General features: G+C 35.1%; 1 protein-coding gene and 1 long non-coding RNA gene across 4 annotated transcripts in view; one reads left to right on the forward strand and one right to left on the reverse strand.

Moving 5' to 3' along the window:
- Nucleotides 1-9,199, reverse strand: part of sns (nephrin adhesion molecule sticks and stones) — a 41,990-nt gene extending 32,791 nt beyond the window's left edge. The window contains exon 1 of one of the 3 annotated variants that reach the window (XM_081976166.1): nucleotides 8,749-9,199. In XM_081976166.1, coding sequence (XP_081832292.1) covers nucleotides 8,749-8,773 — 25 coding nt within the window. In that variant the 5' untranslated portion in view covers nucleotides 8,774-9,199. The remainder of the gene's footprint in view (nucleotides 1-8,748) is intronic. The other 2 variants (XM_081976163.1, XM_081976162.1) reach the window with 2 other exon arrangements.
- LOC145726891 (uncharacterized) lies at nucleotides 7,040-23,734 on the forward strand. Its single transcript, XR_014177733.1, has 2 exons — nucleotides 7,040-7,249; nucleotides 21,249-23,734. It is a non-coding gene; the product is annotated as an uncharacterized LOC145726891 (long non-coding RNA).
- The last annotated feature ends 1,961 nt before the right edge of the window (nucleotides 23,735-25,695 follow it).

Here is a 25,695-nt window from a genome sequence, read left to right on the forward strand (position 1 = left end):
CTTCCTCTCTTTAGAGCGTTTAATTATTGAAATTAAAATGACGGGAAGAAAGTTAAAAAAGTTTAACAGTTCAGTGGCAGTGCGGAAAATTATAATTGCCAATTTTTCTATTAGCAAACTTAATGGGTGGAATTTGTATTCGTGTTTAGGCAAAGCACAAAAAAGTAACAAACAAATTTGAAGTAAGAGCTCTTCAAAATATACTTAGCATCATTAAATTAAAAATAAGATCAATTAAGTAGTAATAGGTTTAAAGAGAAAGAAATAACAATTCCTTATTTGAAAAAAATTTAGCAAAGGATGTAGAATGTAGATATAAATTAGTAGTTGTGTACCAGGGACCGATTAAAATTCCCTCACTAAAACGTTAATATTGTGACCTTTTCCGAGACAATTAACCTAATAAATGGGTGCTTTTGATTTATGCACATTAATACATACAAAGAGCCTAATTCGCACTTGCTGCACCAAATCGGGGTTGCAACCACCGGTTCTAACCTACAATTTTCATTATAATGACTAGAACTAATTGTATTAGAATATAAAAATTGCGGTCACGAACTGGGTTATTCTGCGCACAGGAAATAATTGCCAACAATCGGTGGGTTTTTTGTGTAATGGCGCCCAACGTGGGGGTTTTTGCTGGCTGCAATAATGTTAACGCTTGTTTTATTTATAGGTTATGTGGCAACACTTTACCTACTCATACAACATAACATAACCGCTATTATGTTGCTCGGCAGCGTCTTTAAGATCTTTCTAATTAAACTTGGGCAGCAGCACATCAAGTCGAGGTAAAAGCGCAAAAGCTCGACTTCAATTTAAATATTTCCTCGCATAGTTTGCTCGACTGTTTACGTATCAGCTCATTAAGTCCGGTTCTGGAATTTCTAAAGTAATCTTCAAGATCTTATGAGATCTTTAAGGTGTTGCAACGACTGTACTTATTATCTTAATTGAAGTACTCTGGGATGATGGAGCGCGCTCAATTTCCGTTTTAAGTTTTTCTGGAATGATCTTTTGATTGATGGTCTAAAGACAAACAGTTCCTAAATAAATGAAGCATGTTTACTTGTCGTCGACATGTTGTGGATAAAGCCTCATATTGATGATAATGGGACGCTAAAAGCCTTTCCGCTTATCGAGCAACAACAAAAACACCTGCAACTGCCTCGAAGACTAAGACAAGCCAATTGTCTGAGCGTTTACTTGGAAAACTACTTAAACCCTACCTAATTAGGCGTCGTCTGCATATGTAAAAAGGGCTTAAGACAGCCACTCAAAAGTATTTAAATGTTTTTGCAAGTGCGCTCCGGAGCTACTAAAGAAAATAATTGAATTAATTCAGTGCAGTCTCCTTTAACGGCATAGGAATGAGCTGATTTTCTGCATTAGCACTGCGACAGCAGGAACATAATGAGTCGCAGTTCGTAGGTTTTCCTTCGGTGCCGATTCCTCCGCGATTGTTACTTTGACGAAAACAGTGCTGCAACCCAATTTTGTACAAAGGCTTCCAGTTCGGTTTAGCTCAGACAAAACGAGCCCTTAAATTTTCGCGTAGCGGTCGCACAATAGAGGCCGCAAGAATAAAAGCAAGCTCTTTAATTTAGATGATGCTTTAGCATCGGGCTCTGGAATTACTTGCAAAGCCAATAAGACCTATTAGAACAAGGACGTTTTTCCTTTTTTCATTCTACTCAGTAAAATTACGATGATGTCAGTATACAATACCTCGTATCTCCAACATTTGGTAAATTAAGGTTTTTGTGATTTGATAAATCGAGCCACATCAGTCATATTAAATGAACAAATATTTTATCAAGACAAAATAAAAAAGATTTAATAAAACAATGGTGAAAGTGGTGTAATTTTTGAATTTCTGTTGATTTGCTTTGCAAGGGGATACGAAGTCCCATTATCTTTTCATTTGTAATCTCTAATCTATTTATTCATTGTTAGTATTTACATAACTGCTTTTTTCCCAAAGTTCCCATTTACTAACCTCTTTGCAAACCTTTTTATAATGTTTTTTTTTAATTCCTATTAACTAGCCATTAAGAAATCACCTGAAATACTAATTTCACTTTTTTGTAAACTCTTTGATCTAGCAAGTTCCTTGTTTCCTATTATTCTTTTCTAATTTCTGACATCCTTTTACTCCTTTAACTTCTCTAAGCAATATTTTAGACTAGCTTCTTTTAAAAAAAGTAATTTAACATTTTAAGCTGTTGGCAACTACTTACTTTACATATTTGATCACTCATTTTTTTCGATTAACCACAAATTACTTGTAAATTGAAAAATTAAAATTTAATTAACCAAAAAAAGCTCACATACACACATAAAGTTCCGAACTGGACTATTAAATTTAAATAAGTAATTTAATATTGGCGGCAAAATTACTTGGGCTGTTAAAACGTTACAAGCGGAAACTCGGGTAACTAAATGATTAATTCAATTTGCTAGTGAGGGCCATTAAAAATTCCGTTGCTTTAACCAACTTAAATTAAGCTTTTATTAAAGTTTAAGACTGACTTGCCAGTTTTTTTAAAACGGGCGTTATTATAACCGGAACGTCAACCCACCTGGAATACCAGTACCAGTAAACCCTTGCGCGTTTTCAATATGGAAATGTGTGTCTTGTTCGCGTGCAATTTGCATACATGTCGATGTTAATCATTTATTAGAATCGATTGGTTAAGAGCGGGTTTCTTGAAAGTGCTTGAATCGAATATGGCACTTAGGAAAAGTGCGAAAATTCCGGTTTGAATGCTGTAAAAAAAGGAAAAAAAAAGAAACGTTTAATATGATCCACTTACGTTCAAAAAAGAGAAAGAGTCCTTAGTCGGAAACAAGCTCTATTTAGTAAAAGCGCTGAAAAGAATTTCCAGAAAATTCTATGGGTAATTTATAAAGTGATTCCGACTCGACGCGAGATTTCTTTTTGATGTATTTTCAAAAGCGCTCATCGGATTTTATCGAACTCGAGAGAGTTATTACAGTGTTTGAAATTTGCGATATCGGCGCTTTTTTAATAAAAAAATTCTTTCTCAAACTTTGGTCCAAAGCACGCTTTGAAGTGTTCGAAAATTGATCTTTTAGCAGCTTTTATGCACCGACTCATTTTAGCGAACAACAAACATTATTAATAAAGTTTTACTAGAACGGAGCACGCAAATTAAACATTATTTGATTAACAACTAATAGAATGGAATTGTAGTGAATGGACTACATAAAATCAACAGAAAGCTGCATTTAAATCCACTTTGGGTTCTCACATTCAAGCCCTACCACTGGCGCGAGAGGATGTAAAACCAGTTCTGCCACAAAAACCATTTCCGTTCGTTTTTTCTCAAGTGCCCCATATTATTGATCTGGTCTTAAACTGGCTTCGATATAACTCGGCCGAGTCTCGTTAACGATCCAACCACAAGTTTTGTTTCATTGCGCTATAATTTAATTTTTATTTTTAACGGCGCTCTCTATGTTAAGTAGTCGGAAATTGTTCGGGAAAATAAATGACTTTGCCGCATTAACGTCAGCCGGAAGGTATTATGCTTAATAGTTGCCCCATTCACGCTGTACCCCCGGTATTTTCATCTTGAAAAACGTGTTTATGGTGTAACAAAAGTTGATGATATGGGAAACTCTATTCAGTGCGATTATGATCAATGAATACGACTTGAAATACTAAATTACATTTACAGAAGAGTTACAAAGTCTATATGGCATTGGTTTTTCAGATTCATTAACAAAGATTACATTTACTTTGCAATTTAATGTTAATTCCATCTAGCAAGAATTGTTTTTTTAGCAGCTATCTTAATTTTTTTACCGTTTAATATGAAAATAACTTTACTGTATAGAGAAAGTTGAAATTACGTAACTTGTTTTTAATTAAATGGTAAATAATGTTTTTGCAACACTTCTACTGAAAGTTTGGCGCCCAACGTAGACAAAAAAGTCCTTGTGTGTAAATGAATGCTCAAATTATTCATCAATCGCAGATTATCTTTATTGAGGTGCATTCTTCATAGCTGGATAAGTAGGTTTTGTTAAACAGTCAGTCAACTGGTCGTTATATCAATATTTTAAAAAATTTCCTACAAAAAAAACATTGTCATTGACATAGCCTCACGTTGGGCGCCAATTTGTTGCTGTGGTACTACTAGTATTTCCTTTTAGTGAACTAACTTTGTCCTATCAAATCAACTATATTTTTTAACTTAAGTTTAGACGACTAGTTAAACTTTTGAACATTGACATAGAAGCATTTATTTTAAGCCAGAAATTGCCGCCTAAACTCCAAACCCACACAATTTACACAACCAACCCTCTTGACGCAACATCGGCCGTTTTAGAGCTTAGTCTAACTAGCGGACAAAAGCTGCATAAACAAAACTTTAAGTGATTAAAGTAACGACGGCTACTTGGGTCCAGTTTCCATTGTGCGTAAAGCCCAAAAGCGATTTAAAAAGGGTTGTCGACCGCCCTTAATAAGGGTCGAAAGTTCATCGGGAGAAGTTTTTGATTGATTTTAAGGCGTGACCAAAAAGGAGGTTGGAAAAAGTTTCAAAACGTTAACTAAACGTATTCTACGTTACCCTATTCATACATACATTTTACTCTTGACAATGTTTAATCTAATTAAAACAAGAATTTTAAGGTATTCACAACATGTACGACTTAAGTATTAATCATATGGAAAAAGCCAATCATGCATGAATTGAGGCGGGCTGCTACGGAACATTTATTTGCATTATTGAATTTTTAGCATTATTTATGAAAGTTTTTTACTTTAAAGTGGGCGCTGCGTATGTTATTTATCTTTCCTATGTTATCGATAATAAAATATTTTACCGCCCATTAAAAGGCGAAGGCTTAGAAATCACTTTTGCTGCGTTTACACAATGTCTTTGGCCCAGTTATTTTGCGGTCGACTTTTTGCATCTTAAGAAAACTCGACCGCTGAATCATGAGAAGTTCTTTGTCCAAACTGATCCCAACAGCCAATAAAAACAATCGTTTAGCCAAAATTTAATTTAAATGCTTAATTACATTGGCAAATTTTCTTGTACTGGTGTTACTGCTCCCCTCCGATAAATTAGCTGGAGGGTAGATTCGAATTAAATTGTTTAATTAGTGTCGGAATTTTAAAATCAATTAGCATTTTTCAGGTTTGGGAACTGGGAAATCAGCATTTTTATTTCCCTACCTAATTCTGTGTAGTGTTTAACACTTGTTTTTGAAGGAATTTGTCGGGAAAAAAGTTATCAATAAAATATCCGCGATTTATACGGCTCACGGCCTACAATGACCAAATAAAACTCCAATAAAACCTTAATAGACTGTCGATGTGGCGCCGTAACATTTCAGGACATTAAACCAGAAATATTGGAAAACAAGCTAGAAACGGTCGTTTTACTTCTTTGTCTTGATTAGATATGGACAAGCAATTTTGGCGGTTTGATAAATGAAATCAAAGTTCATTTTTCTGACGTAGTATTTACGATAATAGCGATTTTGCTCTTCCGTTCCCTCTAAATTGCCGATTGCGCTCTAGTTTAATATTACTTTCTTCCGCGCCATAAACAGTGCAAAGTCTCGCCGACTTTCTTCCTTGTACTTAACTTCATCCTGTTTAAATTACTTTTATCTTGAAATGGGTGTATAAAATTTCCTGGAAAATTTACTCTGGTAACTACTTTTTGAATGAATAAAATATTGATAATGGAAACTACCTCATCAAAATAAGCAGCTAATTTGTCGCTTTCAGACAGTTTCATAATAAGTTTTGTAGATTATCTCTATCATTAGTAACATCCTCATCAACAAGAGCGTTATTAAGTTTTCAAGTTGGGTTTTCACTTCCTCTTATCGTTCCTTTGTCAGATTATTCCAATTTATTCTGAAATTGGCAGCTTTAAAGGTAAAAATCCCTGAAAAACTGCAATTAGTAAACTTAAACAGCCATTTCCCGAAACGTATCCAGGCTATTTTCGGCAAATTATTGGATCGTTATCAGTCGCGTAATGGAATAACGACGGTTTTAATCGCATACCTGCCGTAGTTTCGTTACAACCGCGATCAGTTCCCGAAGGACCGTAAAATATTAAAACGTGGAAAATTGATTGCGCTAGCCGCACCGATTTCCCCGATCGTTTATTTATAAATCCGGAAAATGACCTTTTGATATTGCTTCTCATTATTCAACTTAGTTATTGTGCCTAAACGGACAAACGATACGTAGGCGGCTCTACTACCGATAGAGTTTAATTACGTCGATTATAGGGGGCGTTGGATCTGTTGTGGATTGAAAAAAAAAACAGATACCTTTTCAGTGGCGCCCAACGTAGGTTATAAAAATGAAATAAATACATACAATAATGTAGGTCACAAAACAGGCCTTAACGTTATTGGACAAATCGAAAATGTTTATTTCACATTTGTAGTAGGTCACATGGTTAATCTGTTAATTGTTACAATTTTTTCATAATAGTTTTTCGTATATTTTAAATTAACAGAGTTTAAGTTTATTTAATTAGATACAAAAGTGAGTTTTTCGCCACGTTGGGCGCCAATTTTAATGGTATTACCCGCATGTCTAAAAATATTGGCGCCTAACTTGGAGTTATATTATTACCGTAATCCTTCAAAATTAAAATTAAAAATGAGTTAAATGCATGATTTTAGCTTTTCGACCGCAGTCCGGTGCATAAGAGCCCTGATGCGTGTAACTCGCCGATTAGTTTTCGAGAGGAAAAGTGTTTTCACGCTCTAAAAAACCACGTCCGACGTGATTTATGGCAGCCGATTCTAATCACCCCTCTCGTTGTTAATTGGCCCGTTATTAAATCGCGTTAGTAAATCGGATCGTTTAACTCAGGTGAATTGAATTTTCGGCCGTTTAAAAATTTAAATCTCCTGCATGTTAAGCCGGGGGAAATGCAACAGTTGCTCGAAAACAATCTGGCAAAAGTTGATTTTGATTCCTTAACATTTGCCGGTTATTCGATAACGTGATCAAAAAAAAAGGGCAAAAAAGTCGAAACGTTTTTTGGCATTTAACGGCGCAGTGAACAGCAGTCGGCGTCGCGACGCTAATTTCCCCCCGATGCTCCCCACTATTTTCGTCAGTCGCCGCCACAAATCTACATTTTTATTAAAGTTGCCGGGGGAGCTGGGAAAAAGCACGAACGCGAACGGGGATATCATTTTTCACGTGACGTCGCGGATGAACATAAATTCGGTATGTAATTTTGATAAATCCGTTATCTTGCAAATCGCATCTTTTGCCCCCCGACGCCGCTTTTTATATTAAAAGAAATGGATTCGAGTGTTGAATACGACAATATTCGAATTGCCACTCGTAATCCTTTTTCTTTCCGGATAGGAAATCGATAATTTCGTATAGGAAAATTGGCGCCCAACGTGCCAGAGATTTGTTTAAAACACACTGAACGAACCATGGTACTGTCATTTGTTATGACAACCAAATACAAAAGACAGGTTATTCATTCATCAAGACGCTTGGGAGAATATCCGGTGGGTTCACCTGCCGCACTTTAAGGGGTTCTTATTTTTTTTCTGAAGTGGAATTAGTTACGGTTTACAGTTTTCGACCCGGTTTTTTTTTTTGGGTGGGTCGCTTCCTGTCTGTTAAAATTTAATCCGCCTGGGCTCTTTTTGTCTTCTCCCAGGTTTAAGGAGATTTCGACTTTGTGTGGGAAAATCGGGACAGATCGTGACCAGTTTTTTGTTCCAATTAGCCAAAGTCCGACCAACTTATTATGCATACCAAAATTTTCGACCGACCATTGCGGAAGGTTTCGTTAATGCCCTGCTTTCTAGGTTTATTGTGGCGTACAAATCACGGCGTGTTGCCTTTGCGCCATTTTGATTGGTGACCTGGAAAGGTCAAAAGGAATGGAAATTGTACAACTTTACCTAATTTAGTTAATTTTCCATTGTGTTACATATTTAGGAAAATGTTCGTACAAGTGTTAAAATGTGCTAAGGAACAAAATAGGTATCTTTTGGCAACTTGGTGTTTACAGAAGATAGAAATATCAAAAAACTTGTAAATTTGGATGATGCAGCCAAAAATTTATACAGCCAGTCACTATGAAAAATCGATAATAACCACTGACAATTTATACTAAACCAAACTACCAATACTATTTAATACAGTTTCAGTAAGATAAGCTCATCTATGACGCCAAAGGAGAACCAATATTTTTACCATTTTTTTTCTTTGGCACAACAATTTTATAACTCAAATAAAATAAATTACAATGAAGCAGATAACAATTGGCCAGCCAGACCACCACACATAAGTTCATTAATTATTTTGGTAAGATTAGTTCAACTGCCAGAGTGTCAGTCCAGCAGAAGTTGAAACTCGGTTTGCTTTGCAAAAAGATCGTAAGTGCGATTTTAAGGTTTAGGACTACACAGCTTTCCTAAATCTAAATCTCTTCTAAGCATGAGTATGAGGAACATATTAAAAATTAGGGTAAAAGGGATCAAAGGACTAACGCGCAGCAAATGTAAAAAGTTTTTAATATCAAGGCTTAGTTCTTTGTTTCGCTAATATCAATGCAATGATACGTCTTTGTTGTGGTAAAATTATCTAAAACAACGCTCTTAAACTCAGATAACCAGCATCGGTAGCGAGACGTCAAGTCGTCCCAACCTAACCGCTTTTTGTCTCCGGAACCAGCACCCTCAAAAAAACTATACACTTACATGAAACAAAAAGTAGGGTATCCATGTTCCTGTCAACTCAAAATCCAATCCACGTATTATGATCACTCACTAAAGTACCACCTTCCTTAGTCAAATCCAGTTAGGCACCACCTCGACATTTCACCCTTTCACACATCAAAACTGCACACGTAATCCTTTTCGGTTATCAAATCCACAAAAAACGCACTGCTATACGTCTTGTTGTCTAGCATGGATTGGATGGGGTTCCTGCGGGTTCTGCGACGACCGCAATGAGCAAAAAAAACGTCCGGAGTTTTACAAACAAGACCCGCCCGGAATCCAAAAGCTCCGCTCCGGCAACCGAAAAGCTCTGCATGGGACTGATATCTTTTCACGTGCAGGCTCCGGTACGCCGGATCCCGAGTTTGGCCGAACTGGCTCGTTGAGGCCATTCGGCATCACCTGTTATGCCGTTCTTGAGACACAGTGCAGTAGCTGCTATTTTTCAAAAAAACCCTTTTTTCGACAAAGAACCAGCTTATGCCACATTCATTTAGAAGAAACATGCATCAGGTAGATGAGTTAAGGATTAGTTCTTAGTTCAAAAAACGCAAATCTAGGTTGCAGTAAAGTCAACTGAATCTTTTGTGGTTTTTTATTTGGTTTTAGGAAGTTTGCCGTGTTACCAAATATAATATAAGGAAAGCCAACCTAGAACATTATTACGAAAAGGACAACAAATTTGTTTCTATGCTAAATTCCTGTTAAAGTTAAAATGTACCGGAGCTCAACATCATTCCTTGGAGAAATAATAGGCTAGTTTTCCGAGACTAAAAAAAAACTTATTAGAAATTTCCAATTCAGGTTAGTTACTTTAGAAATCTTTCTGCCCTAAAACTATCATAATCACAACCAAGTCAGTATAGAAAATATTTGCTGCGCGTAATATTGTTGAACCCATCAGACCCACTGTATCCAGGGTGCGTATTCTTGAAACCATCGAAGGGAAGGGGGGTTGTCAAAAGAAAGGTCTGTAGAATGTGACAGGAACCCGACATTGACAACTTCTATAACACTATCAAAACTTTGCTTGAAAATTTCAATCACCTTATTACCCAGAAATGATTAACTAATAAAACATATTCGATTTACTCACTTTAAGCACTTTTCTAATACAAACTAATCATAACTATACAGGGTGTCCCACAACGAAAGACATCGATTGATATTGGAAAAAGTATAAATAGGAGAGTTTTGAAAATTTGGCAGGATACTGATGTGGGCATGCCCAATCTAACTAAAATATTTTCAAGATGGTTGCACTTCCGTTTATACCGGAAGTCTATCACAACTTTCTTATTTTAAATAGAACACCCTATATATTATTACATATTTGGATTCCTCACAAAATTCTGACCAACTTTTGTGTACAATGCCCTATGCCTATCTCTAGCCGTTTTCGAAATATTTGATGTTTTTCCAAAAAAGTGATAGTTGCAACGCTCAACATATTTTTGTACTCTGTCAAAACCGTGTTTCATTTTGCAATAAAACTTTGGGTTATTGTAAATAAAGGATCGTTTTATTAAACTGAGGGTGCGTAGACGTAAAAAAAATAAAAAATTTCAAGTTTTTTAAATAGAAACCCACATTTTTTATGACGGAATCATTTTGAGGATTAAAAATTACTATACGTTTCAATTTACTTGCCTGTACCTAAATCCAACCCATTTCGTTTTATTTGAGAATAAACATTTTTTTATTATGCTGCACAGTTGGGATTATCTGGTATTCTAGTTGGTTATGCTTTTGACACACAGTGATATTGGAGACCTGCAGAGCATGTTAATAACACTAGTTTTGAGTGTTTTGACAAATGCAAATTTGCCGTCGCGGTTATGTTATTCAAACCAAGATTACTTAAATCTGTTTATTATTTACGGAGAATGTGATAAAGTTGTGAGTAGAACATGTGAGGTATTTGCCGCTCGTTATCTAGAAAAACGAAAGCCATCACCAAAAGCTGTCAAGCAAATAATTGAACATTTTAAGAATACGGGATCTGTGAAGAGAAAAGCTATTTAAACAAAACCAATCCTTAATAATACAAATGTAGAAATTGCAATTTTGGGCTATTTTGTTGCAAATCCAACTTCGTCAATAAGACAAGTTTCTGTAGAATTAGGCATATCCAAAAGTTCAATTCAAAGGATCCTGAAGAAACATAAATTTCACCCTTTTTCATTTAAATTAGTGCACAACTTAAAAGAGGTTGACTTTCCGAAGACAGTGGTTTTAAGTGAGTTTTTGCTGACTGGTCACTATGGAGAAGAATTGTTTTTGAATAATATTATTTAGAGCGACAATGCCAAATTCACTAAAAATGGAATGCTCAATAGACATAATTCACACTACTGGTGTGACATAAATCCACACGTAATTAGAGAGAGAAATTTTCAAGAAATCTGGAGTTTTAATAATAAAAAATGTTTATTCTCAAATAAAACGAAATGGGTTGGATTTAGGTATAGGCAAGTAAATTGAAACGTATAGTAATTTTTAATGCTCAAAATGATTCCGTCATAAAAAATGTGGGTTTCTATTTAAAAAACTTGAAATTTTTTATTTTTTTTAGTGGCAAGTTTATGATTTTTTTTTGACGACCCTGTATACAAATGAGTCATTACGCACCCTCAGTTTAATAAAACGATCCTTTATTTACAATAACCCAAAGTTTCATTGCAAAATGAAATACGGTTTTGACAGAGTACAAAAATATGTTGAGCGTTGCAACTGTCACTTTTTTGGAAAAACATTAAATATTTAGAAAACGGCTAGAGATAGGCATAGAGCATTGTACACAAAAGTTGGTCAGAATTTTGTGAGGAATCCAAATATGTAATAATATATAGGGTGTTCTATTTAAAATAAGAAAGTTGTGATCGACTTCCGGTATAAACGGAAGTGCAACCATCTTGAAAATATTTTAGTTAGATTGGGCATGCCCACATCAGTATCCTGCCAAATTTTCAAAACTCGCCTATTTATACTTTTTCCAATATCAACCGATGTCTTTCGTCGTGGGACACCCTGTATACGTAAATGTCTAAAATAATTACAACTTATTGGACTGCGGCAAAAAACCCACAAATTCACCCTGTACTTCAGCATATTTCAGTTAGTTTTTGATACAGGTAGGTCGGTTATACCACCACAAGAACAGATGCTCACCATACCGGCAGGTGCAGCCGCCACCTTAACCAAAGAAATACCCAGACCCAGCTTAAGGTGGAGAGACATATGCTTTATTGTATACAGAACGACAAGTATTTTGAGAATATATACCCTCCGGTTAGATTATATTATTTACGTAAAAAGTCACTGACGTTGTTTAATTTAGGCTGTCTGGGTTTTTTTGTTTGGCGCGAATGTTTTTGCTGGGTGGCTTTCAACAGTTAAAAGCATTGTAAACAAGAAAGATTTTTATTTAAAAGGCTCATCTGGTGATAACACTACTCTGGAAAGAAATATTTCCAAATTTCGTCTTACATAATGACTGAACTAAATTGTCTGAATGATATTACACAGCTCAATCTAATCGAGATGTTTTAGAAACTGTGATTGGCAACACATGATTGATACTCTAATGGATGATTAACATATTTCCATATCTTAGGTATAATAATTATATGGCGGGGTGCACGCAATCAAATCCGACAGAGGTGCTCAATGATAATTACCCATTTTCACATCATTAGTTCCGTATTAAAAACAGGGCTCAAGGTGGTCCTTAACACGCACCAATCACACAGGAAACATAGACAACTCATCGTTTACCGTTAAAATTATTTATAACGCCCGACAACCGGCAATCGGAATATTTAAAAATCCCAATATGCACTTATGGTCGTAATGCCGTTTTCGAGATATTGGTTATACGTACCATTTAATCTAGAGTGTCTAACGGTTGCTGATTAATAAATGGTAAATTAGCGAGCCATTATTGATTTCATTTCTATTTGTGTTTGTTCTGTGAAGAGAATGGATAAGGTCAATATAGGTATTTCCTATTAGAATCCAATAAAATGTTGAAATGTAAGCAAATGTCGAAATTTACTGTAATACCGTTAGGCATGTGGATAGAAGAAGTATCTTTAAGTAGTTTTTTGAAACCACATGTTTGTGTGATCTTGTATGCCTTTCTAATTAAACATTTTGCACACACAATAATTTGCAAGAACGCCGCCACTTATTAAAGTCTTTAAATAAACTTTACTTTGGATTTCAAAATCAGTTCAAGAAATGTTGTTCAAAAACTGCAATAAAAATGTTGCTTGTATTTAACCAATCTTGCCTTTCATTACTGTGTAACTTGTGAAATTACACTTCTGTTACACAAAAATAAACAGAGTAGAAGTCAAAGTATTAAATAAATCGAAACTAAAGTTTACGTGCTCACTTCGAGGACGTAAACAGAACTTCGGTCCGAACGACCGCAAATAGGGGGAGATTATATTGTGGCGTTATCGATTCGATAACCGGAGACATGAGACGAAACTTTAAATGTCACTTCGGGAGTTTTAAAGTTCGAATCGAGTAATTTTACGAGTGGCTCAGTTGTTATGCTTTTTGCGCGTCTTTATGACAAAATGCTCCAGGCGTATTACGCACTTTTGTTGGTCGAACAAAACGGTGGCACGACATAAACAAAAGTCTGACAATATAATGGGCGTAATATTTAGATCGAAAATAAACCAGATACCAAGCTGGGGGCCTGGATGTTGACGAACAGCGGGAGATTAACGAAATATTGTGTTACCACAGTTTACATGTGTTTCAATGAAGTGGCGACACTGGATCGGGCCAAAGCACCCAGACTTTATGTGCAAATTTGTCTGTTTTTTTTTGTGATGATGTCTCGGTCTGAGAATTAACGAAACAAACTCTCATTTAAATCAAGTGGAATGTCTGGTGCTGACCAAAAATTGTTTTCCTCTCATCTTAGAGATTTTAAAAAAATTTTGATTTAACCTCAACTCAAATAAATAATCAACTAATTTTTACTTTGTTTTAGAAATTTGTTACCGTGTTCTTCAGTAAAATCAATGAAAACGACATGATTGGGTTGTTGCTGGTAAACATTGTCACATGTTTATATGATAATTAAGTTTCAATTTTTGGTATGTTTTTCAATTTACGCAAATGATGAAAATTCATCACTTTTTGATAACATGTTACCAATCCAGTCAAATACATATCGTTGATCAACTTTAGACCTCATCAAACCACTGTTTGTTAAAAGTAAACCTGTTCTTTTGCCCATGGAAACTAATCTTTCAAACCGCTGTTACGGGTCAGGTTAATCACGTTGGGACATCCGTGCCCGAGGCAAAAACAACTTCCAGTTACAGGCTGACGACTTTCAGAATACAAGATATTATTGATGGATGCTGGGGCCTCTGAATCGACCACAACATTCTATCGCTCTCCTTATCTATTACGTTTAGAAGCAGTCGTCTTTTCATTAGTATTTATGAATGAATCGTGAATATATTCCGAGTCAAGATCCGGTTTAATTAGCAAAAAAAGTCGGCCCAAACACGTATGATGGGAACCGAAGGTACAGGGAAATGAACTAAGCGAGATGCCAGTGACCGGAAACGCTCTCTTAGATATAATCAGCCAGTTTTAATAAGTTAGGTAATAGGTCGGGATATTAGTAAAGATAGGAAGGAGGAGCATCCTGCAATGGTAGAAAGAGGTGAAGATATACAAGCTACCTCGGGGCTTAATGGAGAAAAATACTCGTCACTAGACTTTCAGCGACCTAAAGTGAACACTTTTTCTGGGTATTAACTGGACTTTTTTCATTCGTAACTGGTTTTAAATTGACGATCAAGAGGTTTGTGTACGCTGAAGATGACGTTTAATTACCGACGACTTCCTGCAGGTGGTTTCACTATTATCCATGAAAAAATCATCTTGTCAGCAGCGCTCGTCCTTTACTAAAAATAACTAAAGAAAACTCAATTTGGTTGCACGGACTAGGGGAGTAATTTATACGTTACGATTTAATACTGCAAACTGTGAAGCTAATGGACTACTATCATCCCCTGGAACGGATACGGACCATAATAATTATTTCAGACAGAAAAATCTCTTTTCAAACGGGCTGCTATAAAATATGATCGGGCATCATTTACTGCTGTAGTTTTATAATAATTATAACATCCTGTGAGAAGAGCTCTTCTCATTTTACCCGGCTACTTCAAACCTGTTTCGCTTCTTTTACTTTTTTAATTTGTGATATTCTAGTTTTATAGGGACTCGCTAACATCCGTTTTGATATTTTCTGATGAGTTTCAATTAAATTTATCACCCAGTGCAAGTGAAAGCGAACTTGATTTAATGACCTAATCAAATAATGTTAATCACACGCAAATTTTGTGGCAAAAACTTTTAATTCTTTTTTTTTAGCTTTTTAACGAATTTTCATAGGTCATGTCACGCTCCAAATCGACTTGTTACGCTTCATAGGAACACGAAATTGTGAAGTTACGGTGACTTGAGGATGTTACTACACTATAACGCTTTAAATTCTAGCACTAATGTTTCATTTATGTCTTTGAATGTGTTAGTAAAATGAGACAATGAATTAATTTTTATTTCATTTTGGTTTAAATACATTTTCGATTTTTTTATAAACTGTTTTAATCAAAAAACTAGGTTTTGTCATTTTTATCGGGAAACAAAATAGTAGTTTTCCTATTCAGTGTGCAAAGTTATGTTTTCCCACACGCGAAAGCAGTTAGACATAGCTTCAAGTGCGGGAAAACTACTTTGCACACGTGTTAGGAACAATATTTTTTCTACGAATGAAATATCTATACATTTTGTTTTTAATTTTTATTGATATTAAAAACAACAACTTATAACTATTTATTATTATTAACATTAATGTTAAATGTACAGTTGGTCGCGTTTTTTAAATTGATCGCAGATTGAGCAACTGAAGGTAAAATACTGGTACTTGGAACTGCTTCACTTTCTTTAGGATTGAAGGTCAGAATTTTGTTACTTAATCCTTTTTTATAACTTGTGGATTCATCAATGTATTCTTCAGCTACCGTAGTCGATTTCCAACCCCCCAAGCGTTTTATGTCAGTGATTCCTTCTCCAGAATCGGCCAGGAACGTTGCCGATGATCGACGATAACTGTGCCCTGTGTAGAGTTCTGGATTTGGCAACTTCAAAAAAATAGCTATTTCAGAAGGCATTTTTCCAAAACTGTTTACTCCAACACTTTGCGAAAAACATTTACCCTTTCTGTAAACTAGGAAAAAACGATTGTTTGACTTTTTTGGACGTAGGCCGGTGTATCTTCTGTACAGTTGCAGGTAGGTTCCGTTATGAACTTCTTCTGATATTATAAAGTTTCTTGCTGTATGATTTTTGGAATCCCTAATTTTAACAATTATGAGGTTTCCTTTGTCTTCAATATCTGTAGTGGTTAAATTGGCTAGCTCTTCCCTTCGACATGCACCAGCAAGTCCGAATATAGTGGCAACTTTAATTAACAGGTAAATTTCATCTGGTGCGGAGTTCATAAAACTGAATTTTTCTTCTTTTGTAAAAATTTTCGCCTTTTTAGGTTTAAAACCAACATTCTGCTTTTTCAGAAATGCAGTGAGCTTATAAAATTCACCGATATCGATGTCTCTTTTTATTTTTATTACATTTTTGAGCATTGAATACTTTGACCACATTGTGTTAGGTTTGAATTATTTGCTTAAAGTAACAAAATACGCTAAAAGTACCTCTTCCTTTAAGGTTTTTATCCCCTTTTGTTCGCACCATTGGGTAAACAACTCGTACTGTTTCTCGTATTTTTCTCGCGATTTGAGAGGCAGCAATTGCAAACTAGCCATGTTGGCGGCTTTTAGAACATCTTCCGGAAGTTCATCTTCAGTGATATCCATTATTAAAATAGTTTTTTTAACTTAAATAAGTAAGAATAAACACTGTTGTAGACTTTAAATTGCATATAAATGCGTTGTTTGACAATGAGCTTTGGTTTCTAAGGAAACAAGCCTCATTTTCAAAGACAGAGACAAGGTGGTTTATTTACCTAAACTGTACAGAAGAATAATGTGAAAAAAGTCGTGTTTTTTATATGAAACCCCTGAATATTATTACATTTTTGAATTCTACGCAAAATTCTAAGCAGATTTTATGTATAATAGTCTATATAAAACCACTGTTGCAAGGTATAATCAGCATTTTAAAAAGTGTGCGGGAAAAATTTTTTCCCGCATAGTGTGCGGGAAAGTGCCACTTTGCACACACTTTTACGTATGCAAAGTAGCTTATTTGCAAACATTTGTAGAAAAAATAATTAAAACAACGAAAATTTGCTCTATAAAATGATGGCTTTGTTTCATTTGAGTGTGAGGCCGCCAGTGTATTTTTCACAACCGCAACTCAGAGCATGTGACCTATACTCTAAAAGCAATTTTAGAGTCACATGACGCACTGAATTATGATGAAAACGTGTGTAATAACGACAGCATATCGGACATTTATGTTATTTGTGTCTAATAGCAAGAAAACAATCATTTCATATTTCTTAATAAAGTTATGAATTAAAATCTTCAAAAATTAGTGTTTATATCAGAGATTTTCTTTTTTATTTAACGCACAATTCTGAAAAAATTTAAATTTTTTACGATTAAATAAGCAAAATAAATAATTTAGGGAAACGTATACAATAAGAAATGGAAGTGGGAAATTAACGAAAAAACGCCAACAAATTATCGAAACTGCAAAGAATTTTTAGGTCGTCCCAGCTCTTGGATTGTAATTGAAAATTTTTCGAGCGGAACTTTTAAATGAAAATTGTATTGTTAAGGACTGTGGATTCGATAAGTTGTATTGTAACACTGACACAATATTGTCGTTATTTTGTTGTATAAAACAAATAAGCAGATTGTGTTTAGCACAGCATTAAATCTGGTTCACTCTGCATTTTTGTATACAAATTGTATTGCAATTACTGGCAACAATATAAGAAAATTCTATCAGTTTAAAATTCAAGCTGAAAACCAATTTGGTTCACATTCTAATTTTCCCTTCAACTCCTTGAGCTTCTCAAAAAACTTAAACATAAACCAGCAGCATCCTAATCCGGGTAAATCATCCCCGAGCAAAATCCCCACTGAAATTACGCGAAACACATTCAATTTCTCTAAACAGCTCGTACCTACAGTCGTTCAACACGCCGTGGAATGATTTCGCAAATCCCTCGGTACTAAAGGGAAATTCCCGGTGGTCATCACAGAACGGTTATCTCGGTAAACCGGCAACAGTGCCTTTCTAGGATCCGGATAAAATCGGGGATTAGCACTTTCCGGATCGGGTCATCAGCTTTTAGGACTCTGACTGACGTTGAAATAGAATTATTTTGTTTACGTTTCGGCATTGCACTATGTTGGTCAGATTAAAGCCATTCAGAAGGGTATTTAAGTTTTAAAATTGTTTAATAATATGTATTTGCTTGTTTAGTTGGGTTATCCCTAAAAATGTCAATGTGTTTCAAAAGGGTTCACGCCTTTCAAATGCATTTTTAAGAATCATATGGAGGGAGACAAACTTTAAAATTATTATTTTAATTAATAGGATTTTAGAGCTAGAAAATTATGCATTTAATTTTGTTTAGGACACTTACATTTATTGGATTGAACTATTTAATGTCAGTCGTTTTAGAAGAACATTGAATTATGATAACTTAATTTAAAAAACTTATTAAAATTAATAGCTTTTTTACTACTTCTATAAAGTACATGACAAATAAAATATTCTGATTAAACAGTAAAAAGTTGTATTAATTGAGACATTCCTAATCAAGTGAAATCAATATAGAATCGAAGATTTTTACGACATCACCCATGAATATTCAAAGTAAAACTTAAAGTAACAAACAGTCACATGTTGGTTCATTAAAATTCACACAACTTAATGTGTATAGTTTTTGACCGGCTGCACTGGTCGAGAACCACGAAACCAAAATGAACCCATTTTTGGGCTGGAATTAAAAATATGGGTACCTGGCTGGTGCTTGCACCTGCCGCTCTTGTTTTTGCTTTGCCCCAAAGCAAATTGAAAAAATTGAACTCGTATGTGTCACCCAGATGTTTTCGAAGCAATCTGAATAAAACACGAAAAACCTGTTTAATGTATTCACGATCTGGTGGTTTATAGACCAGCCTCTATCTCTGAAGCCTGTCAGTCATTTAATTTTTGTCCGCATACGTTATCGAGATAATCTAGAAAAATGTAATCTGGAAATTACAGTAATTACGTGAAAAAATGGCTGCTTCCCAACGTCTAATTGAATGCTGGAAATATGTACGCTTCGATAAAATAGTAATATGTAATGGTGTGGTACGAGTAATTGGATGTTTTAGAAGTTGCAAATGTCCTCCCATTAGATACTATGTTTTCCTGAAAGATGACTTCCTTCTGGTTTTAATTAGGCGCCAAAATACCTGTCAAACGCCTTTATTTCAAGCCACCACATTTTTTTTTTAATTTCTACACAAAGTGTAGCTGGAAGGTTCAGTTTTTTTCCGACGAACAATCCAGACTTCTACACTCCGCTCCCTTTGATCATTTGCTCGTGCACGTTTTATAATTAAATCCGAATGGCTCGAAATTAATTCCAACACGCTTACAGCTGGAAAAAAATTACGCGTCCGTTTTGTGTACGAAAAACAATGCCAAAACAATCTTTCCTGGTCGAGTTTGTTTAAAATTGTCATAGTGCCCTACATTTTTGAGGCAACGACAGTTTCTAAAAGTGTTGTCTGCACTTTGATGATATTTACTGTTGATTTAGGCCTTGGAATCATAAGGTTAGCTTAAATTGTACCATATGGCTGATCTACTATCTTTTTAGAGTTTTTAATAATTTAAATAGAAGAAAACAATCAAAAATGTTTCTGTTAAGAACAAAATGACTCATCTAAGTGGGGCAAAACAGCAGGGTGAGTTAGTGACTATCGTCCAAAATCAACTGGGCTACATTTTAGAATTTAATTGTTCCATTCCACCTGCCGTTTGGTTGGACGGCTGTTCCCGGACAAAATTACAGGTGCCTGAAGGGCCGAACGAGAGTTCACGAGCCGTTTTTTTTTGGCTCCGAAACAGCTTTCTTTTCGAACACATGCTTTAGTCATTCGATTTCGGATTTCTTTGGTTTGAATTTTGATTAACGCGCATCGACTTTGGTATGGAAATACTTTGGTACAAGGGCCGGTATCAGTTGTTTTTTTTTTCCTTTGAGAATGGTTTGAAAGCATAGGCGGCAATGGTGCGAGTCCAATTTGACTTTTTGCACCCCAGTAATAAGTGCTGTTGCGTATTAAACATAGCCGTTGCCTAGGATCTACCGCTATTACGAAGCTGTTTTGCTTCTCTCCGTATACGAGAAACTAATGAGCGGTTCAATTAATGTCTTATTCCTGCTTGACGACTATTCCGTTAGAAATTTTTTTCTGTATTTAAGCCAGTTAAAATGAAAGTACGGTGCAACCACCCAACCACTTTTTTCCTTTAACTCCTAGTCCGATATGGGCAACGCTAATCAGGTTCTAACTGAAAGACGCGCCAGACATTATACAAACAAAGGTGTTCCAAAAACTCGAACCTTACTTGCCTATAAATCTTCGCGTGTGTGTGGGTACCCACGCGATATTGGTCAACGACAGGTGGGACACCTAAATGTCAACAGGTTCACTGCACTTTCTCGATTAAGAGAGGCACCAGTTTACGTAATCCAACTTAATGAGACTTATTTGATTATTTTGCAGCTTTTGTCGATGTCTTGTGCTTCAGATCGTATCGGTTGAGCAGCTTATTTTCATGTTAATATAAGTGAAGGTGATTGGAAGCTGTTACGTGGCTGTATAATTTAAAAGGTCAATTGCCCTTTAAACTCTTTATACATTTGAAAAATTCCAGGTTAGCATTCATTTACTTTGAATACTTGCTCTATCCTGAAAAATTGTGTTCAAAAAACAAGTTCTCTTAATAATGGGCCTGTCCCACAATTTTTACAAAGACGGATTGAAAATATTATACCCGTATTTTTTTGTTTTCAAAAATATTAAGTCTAAATAGAAAAAAAATGACGATAAAAACTACATTAATCTCATGTTTAAAACGTCCGCCGCCGGTGACGTACTACACTATCAACCAATCAGCGACAAGAAGTGAAACAGATGGCGTGCAAGAGCCAATAAAATCGTCCAGAATTACGTACGTCACATGCGCGCCAAAGCAATCTTTCAAATTTAATGGACAAATTCAAACTAATGTAGGAACATTTACGACCATAATTTTTTCTTCAAGAATATGAAAAATTAGTTTTTTGATCCTATTCTTTCGATTCCAGTCATTAAAACAAAAATTTATGATATGTGGGATAGGCCCATTGTATTGACATGTATAAAAAGTGAAATATAGGTTTTTGTCTTTTACAGTAATGTATGTGGTTCTCTGCCTCCTGGCGAATATCTCCATCACCTGCGTTTTGCGGACGACGTGGTTTTAATAAGCGAGGACCCATTGGAACTGAAGACTATGATCAAACAACTACACCATGCCTCTCAAAAAATAAGAAGGTGGGCTGCATTTAAAAAATTAGGATTTATACTTATAAGAACAGAGATGTCCCTATAAACCTAAAAAGGAAAATGTACGATAGCTGAATAGAGCGTCCCAAAAAACAGCTTACATCGCCTGCAATGCATGCAGTGAGCTATGGAAAGAAAAATGATGGGGGCCAGTTTGAGAGATCATATGAGGAACGAAGAGAATAGAAGAAGAACCAGAATAACGGATATAACGGAGAGAATAGCCACATTGAAGTGGCAATGCGCGGGTCACGTGATCAGGATGGATAGCAAGGAGACCCTGGGAAAATAAACGAAAATTGGGTAGGCAGGTGAAGAGATGGGCTTACGATATTAAAGCCGCAGCGGGCAGAAACTGGACACAAAAAGCGAATGATAGAGATGTCTTGAAGAGACCTATTTCCAGCAGTGGAGAAACTACGTCGGTTTATGAAGAAGAAGAAGAATGTGGTCCTCTTCCATGTTTTTTTTCATAAAATATCTTTGCTCAAACCCACGTAATTTTCCCTGTTTTTTGTCTTTTTAAGATCTTCTGCTTCTGAGACTTCTGAATCGTAATTAGGTACTGAATTTCAATGTTAATTCAACAGTTCTCTCACTTTGTATCTTTCGAGCTTGTATTGTCTGCATATTTTAAGAATGTAAATTCCATCGTTTTACACCATCTACTTGTGGCAATACTAATTTTTCTGATCTCGTATTAAGTTTATTTTTATTACAACTCGAACTTGACTGTTATTCCTTCATTGAATGAATTCGTTAAATCAGTCTCTGAAAATGTATGTTAATGACCATGTCACGAATAAGAAAAGCACACTTGAACCCTATTTAAAAAACCACACTAAACAAACAAATTTATATGATTTATGTAGTATTTGCTTTTCAAACGGAAACCGTTTTCTGTATAGTTAGTACCATTTTATATGCAATATTAGTAATATTCACATGACCACATACAGTTTATAACACGATTTGCTCATTGAACTGCCTGACATGTTGATTAATACTCATTAAAGTAACAAATCATTTATCGCCCGGATAAACTATTACGCTATTGTTAATAAATAAAATATAATTGCGCGACAGAGCAATGTTCAACAGCTATTACGATTTTTTCTAAGTGTCGTTGCTAATAAGCCCCGGTTACACGAAAGGCCAGGCTACATAAAAGGTTTTTTTTTCAAACAATCGAACGTGGATTAATTATAGGTGCCAAGAAAAAAACGCCCCAGTATTAAGTTGCTTTGTGCTGGTATAGCGTTTCAACATGACAACGACAATATCTGTGTTTATATCAAAGATTGTAGTGTACGGTTGCAATAGTTATTAATATAGCGGATTAAGATCTAAAGAAAATAACAAAAATCTCTGGGTGAGAATTGAGGACGTTGGCCTTTGATTCAGGAATTTGGATTAGGGATTTAATCGCTTAAAAATAGCCACTATTTGGTTTTATATTTATAAGTTTCGGCAGATATTCACCAATTTAGTAGAGAGATAATACTGCATTTTTCAATACAATTACTAGAGAAAGTGATTGGTTTGATGTTGGAGGAGATATTATTTATATCAAAGGACCTTAAATTAGGTGAATTTTTTGAATGAAATTCTTAACTTTTCAAAAAAATTTAAAGAATGGCGGGGTCTCAAAACCCTGAGAAAACGCAAAGTTGATTTTGGAGACTTTAAAGTCTAAAAAACGAATATTAACAAAAAATATCCACCATTAATAGCACTTCAAATAAGTCATTATAACTAAATTACTTTGATTCCATCAATCTCTACTAAAGCAAGGTAAAAGCCTTGTACATTTTACGACATAAGCATCTATGAAATGCACTAATCTATAAACTATTTTATTACTGCATTAACCTTTCCCTATATCTTATTATAAAACTATTTTTTAAATAGTCGACCATGTATTGCCATTATTTACATTCCCGGTTGCAATTAAATCATATTAAAATGGTCCGGTACTAGGTTTACCTTTTTACAAAAAACAATGAAATTAGTGCCTATTTTAATATAACTTAATTGTGACATGGAATGTAAATCACGATAATATGCCACATATTAAATTATTAAACTTTTATTTGGTTTTCTATATATACGAGTAGATATGTTACTTTTTGTTTGTCTTTCACGTATTGTAGACATGAATCAATGTTATTGATAGTTAAATTATGATATTAACGACGTGAAAGCCTTATAATTTCTGCGTAACCTTGTTTTGAAAACATTTTTCAATATTTTGTGTAGCAAGTCGTTCTTATGATGATTTGCCAGACTCTAATAACCATTTGCCCAAGTTGGATTCAATATTTATTTTGTTCTACGTGTCTTTTGTTATTTTATGACAATCAGCATGAGACTTTGCGACACCTTAAAGGTTTCACCCACGCGGTGCTTAAACAAAACTTTCGAGAATATATTTACGTCTTTGGCATCAAGCCTCTCCCACATAGATGTATTAGGTTATTTATAACCCCATTATTAAAGCAATCTATTTTCTAATTATTATACAGATGTTCAAGCCGAATGAGAGGGACATTAAGAATATTGTGTGTCGGTTGCGTGTGTTTATAAATGCCTGCGATGTGTCAATGGATTTAGTGGAGGTTGTGGCATTCTAGCTGCAACGAATTCAGGCGAATAATTTCAAACCAACTGTAATAATATTTCTTAATAAATTCCTTTTAGAATTTTCTTGCTATTGTTTTCCCGGGTTACGAATGCTTAGACAAACAAAACGCGCCAATACCGTGATAAATGCGAGCGTGAGAAAATTAAGGCATATTGCTCGTTCATAAAGCAAAATGTTGGTGAATTATTGTGACAGTTACAGCTTCGATTTCATATTTGCATATAATAAAATAATTGATTTTACGATTGTTTTAATAGCTAGGAAATATGTAGAATTTCTTGATACGAAATTTTGAGAGTTGCTTTTAATTCCAGAAAGGTAGCAGTCGTAACGTCTTAGATGGTATAATTTAATTAGGTATAGGATGACAGTCGTAAATGAAACATTTCTCGGTAATGGAAAAAATAACTCCTAATTTCTTGCTCATTTGCCTTTCAGTTAATTAGCCAGAGCATCCGAAATGCAAATAGAAAAGGTAATTAAACGGGTATGCTCCGCATAAAATCATATTTACTCTGGCTACGGGATAGTTAAGGCGATAAATGTTTTGCTGCGGCTATGTAAATTGGGACAAACGAGATGAAAAAACGTTTCACGTTGGTCGGCTAAACATGCTTACTCTCTATATAAAATTACTGTAAAGACCACCAAATAAGGTGATTTTACTACAAAGATGAGTTTAAAATCACCGAAGCAAAGTGACCGATTATTATAAAAAATAAAAAAGCACTTGAAGAAAATACTGGTCGTATTTAAATCTATTTTACTATAATCCCGGATGTCCTTTGAAACCGCTATAATGCGGTAGCATCCTGATTTCTGGTGCTTAATACAGGAAATGGAATTAACAAAAAAAAAAGACAGTAACCACTGTCTTTGCTTGTTACACATAAGAAGTCCATATAATAAACGACTGAAAACCCTAATGACCCAACGTGTTGAAAAGCTATTAGCTGGTCGTCAGTACGACCAGAATCGAGTTGGTAAAGGTTCTTCTGGTCGGACGGAAAAAAGAAATATCTGAAATCTGTGTCTCGGAATCGGGGCAGGTGCAACAGATATACAATGTTGCAAGGTGAATGGTGCACCTTTTAAAAGCTGCATTGGTAGAATTTTTCGTAAGTATTGTGTTTCAGAAATTTTTGTTATTCTTACAATGTTTTCACAGAAGTGGACTAAAATTCTTAGAATATTTAGTAATTCACTGTAACCTAACTTTAATCACAAAAAATGTTGCTTGTTCACGAAAAGTAATCACGTACATGCTAAACGTAAAATTTAACAACAAAATCAGCACCTAGTTAAGTGGTCAACCTTACTTCTAGTTTGCTCTAGCCACTTAAATAAACATAATTTCCGGTCACTTATTGATGTTTGCGTTTTTCTTTAAAGTTCCATCGACGTCTACATGGAGTGGCAAACAAAGTAGCGGTAAACTTAATGGGTGTCCAAGTGACAAATTTGTGCCACTATATTAATTCACTAATCTTGGGCCTTTGCGATTATATACATTTTGTTCGCTTCTTTGCTGTGTGTAACGTATACAACAACACTTTACAACACAAACAAGGATTTACCCGCCGACATACCAAATCCACTTTTGTGAAATTTATTAACTCTCTCCCTGTTTACGATTGGGGATACTCCTAC

This window comes from Ips typographus, linkage group LG3, assembly GCF_016097725.1.
Source record: "Ips typographus isolate SLU linkage group LG3, UJ_Ityp_2.0, whole genome shotgun sequence".
Classification (NCBI taxonomy): Eukaryota; Metazoa; Arthropoda; class Insecta; order Coleoptera; family Curculionidae; genus Ips; species Ips typographus.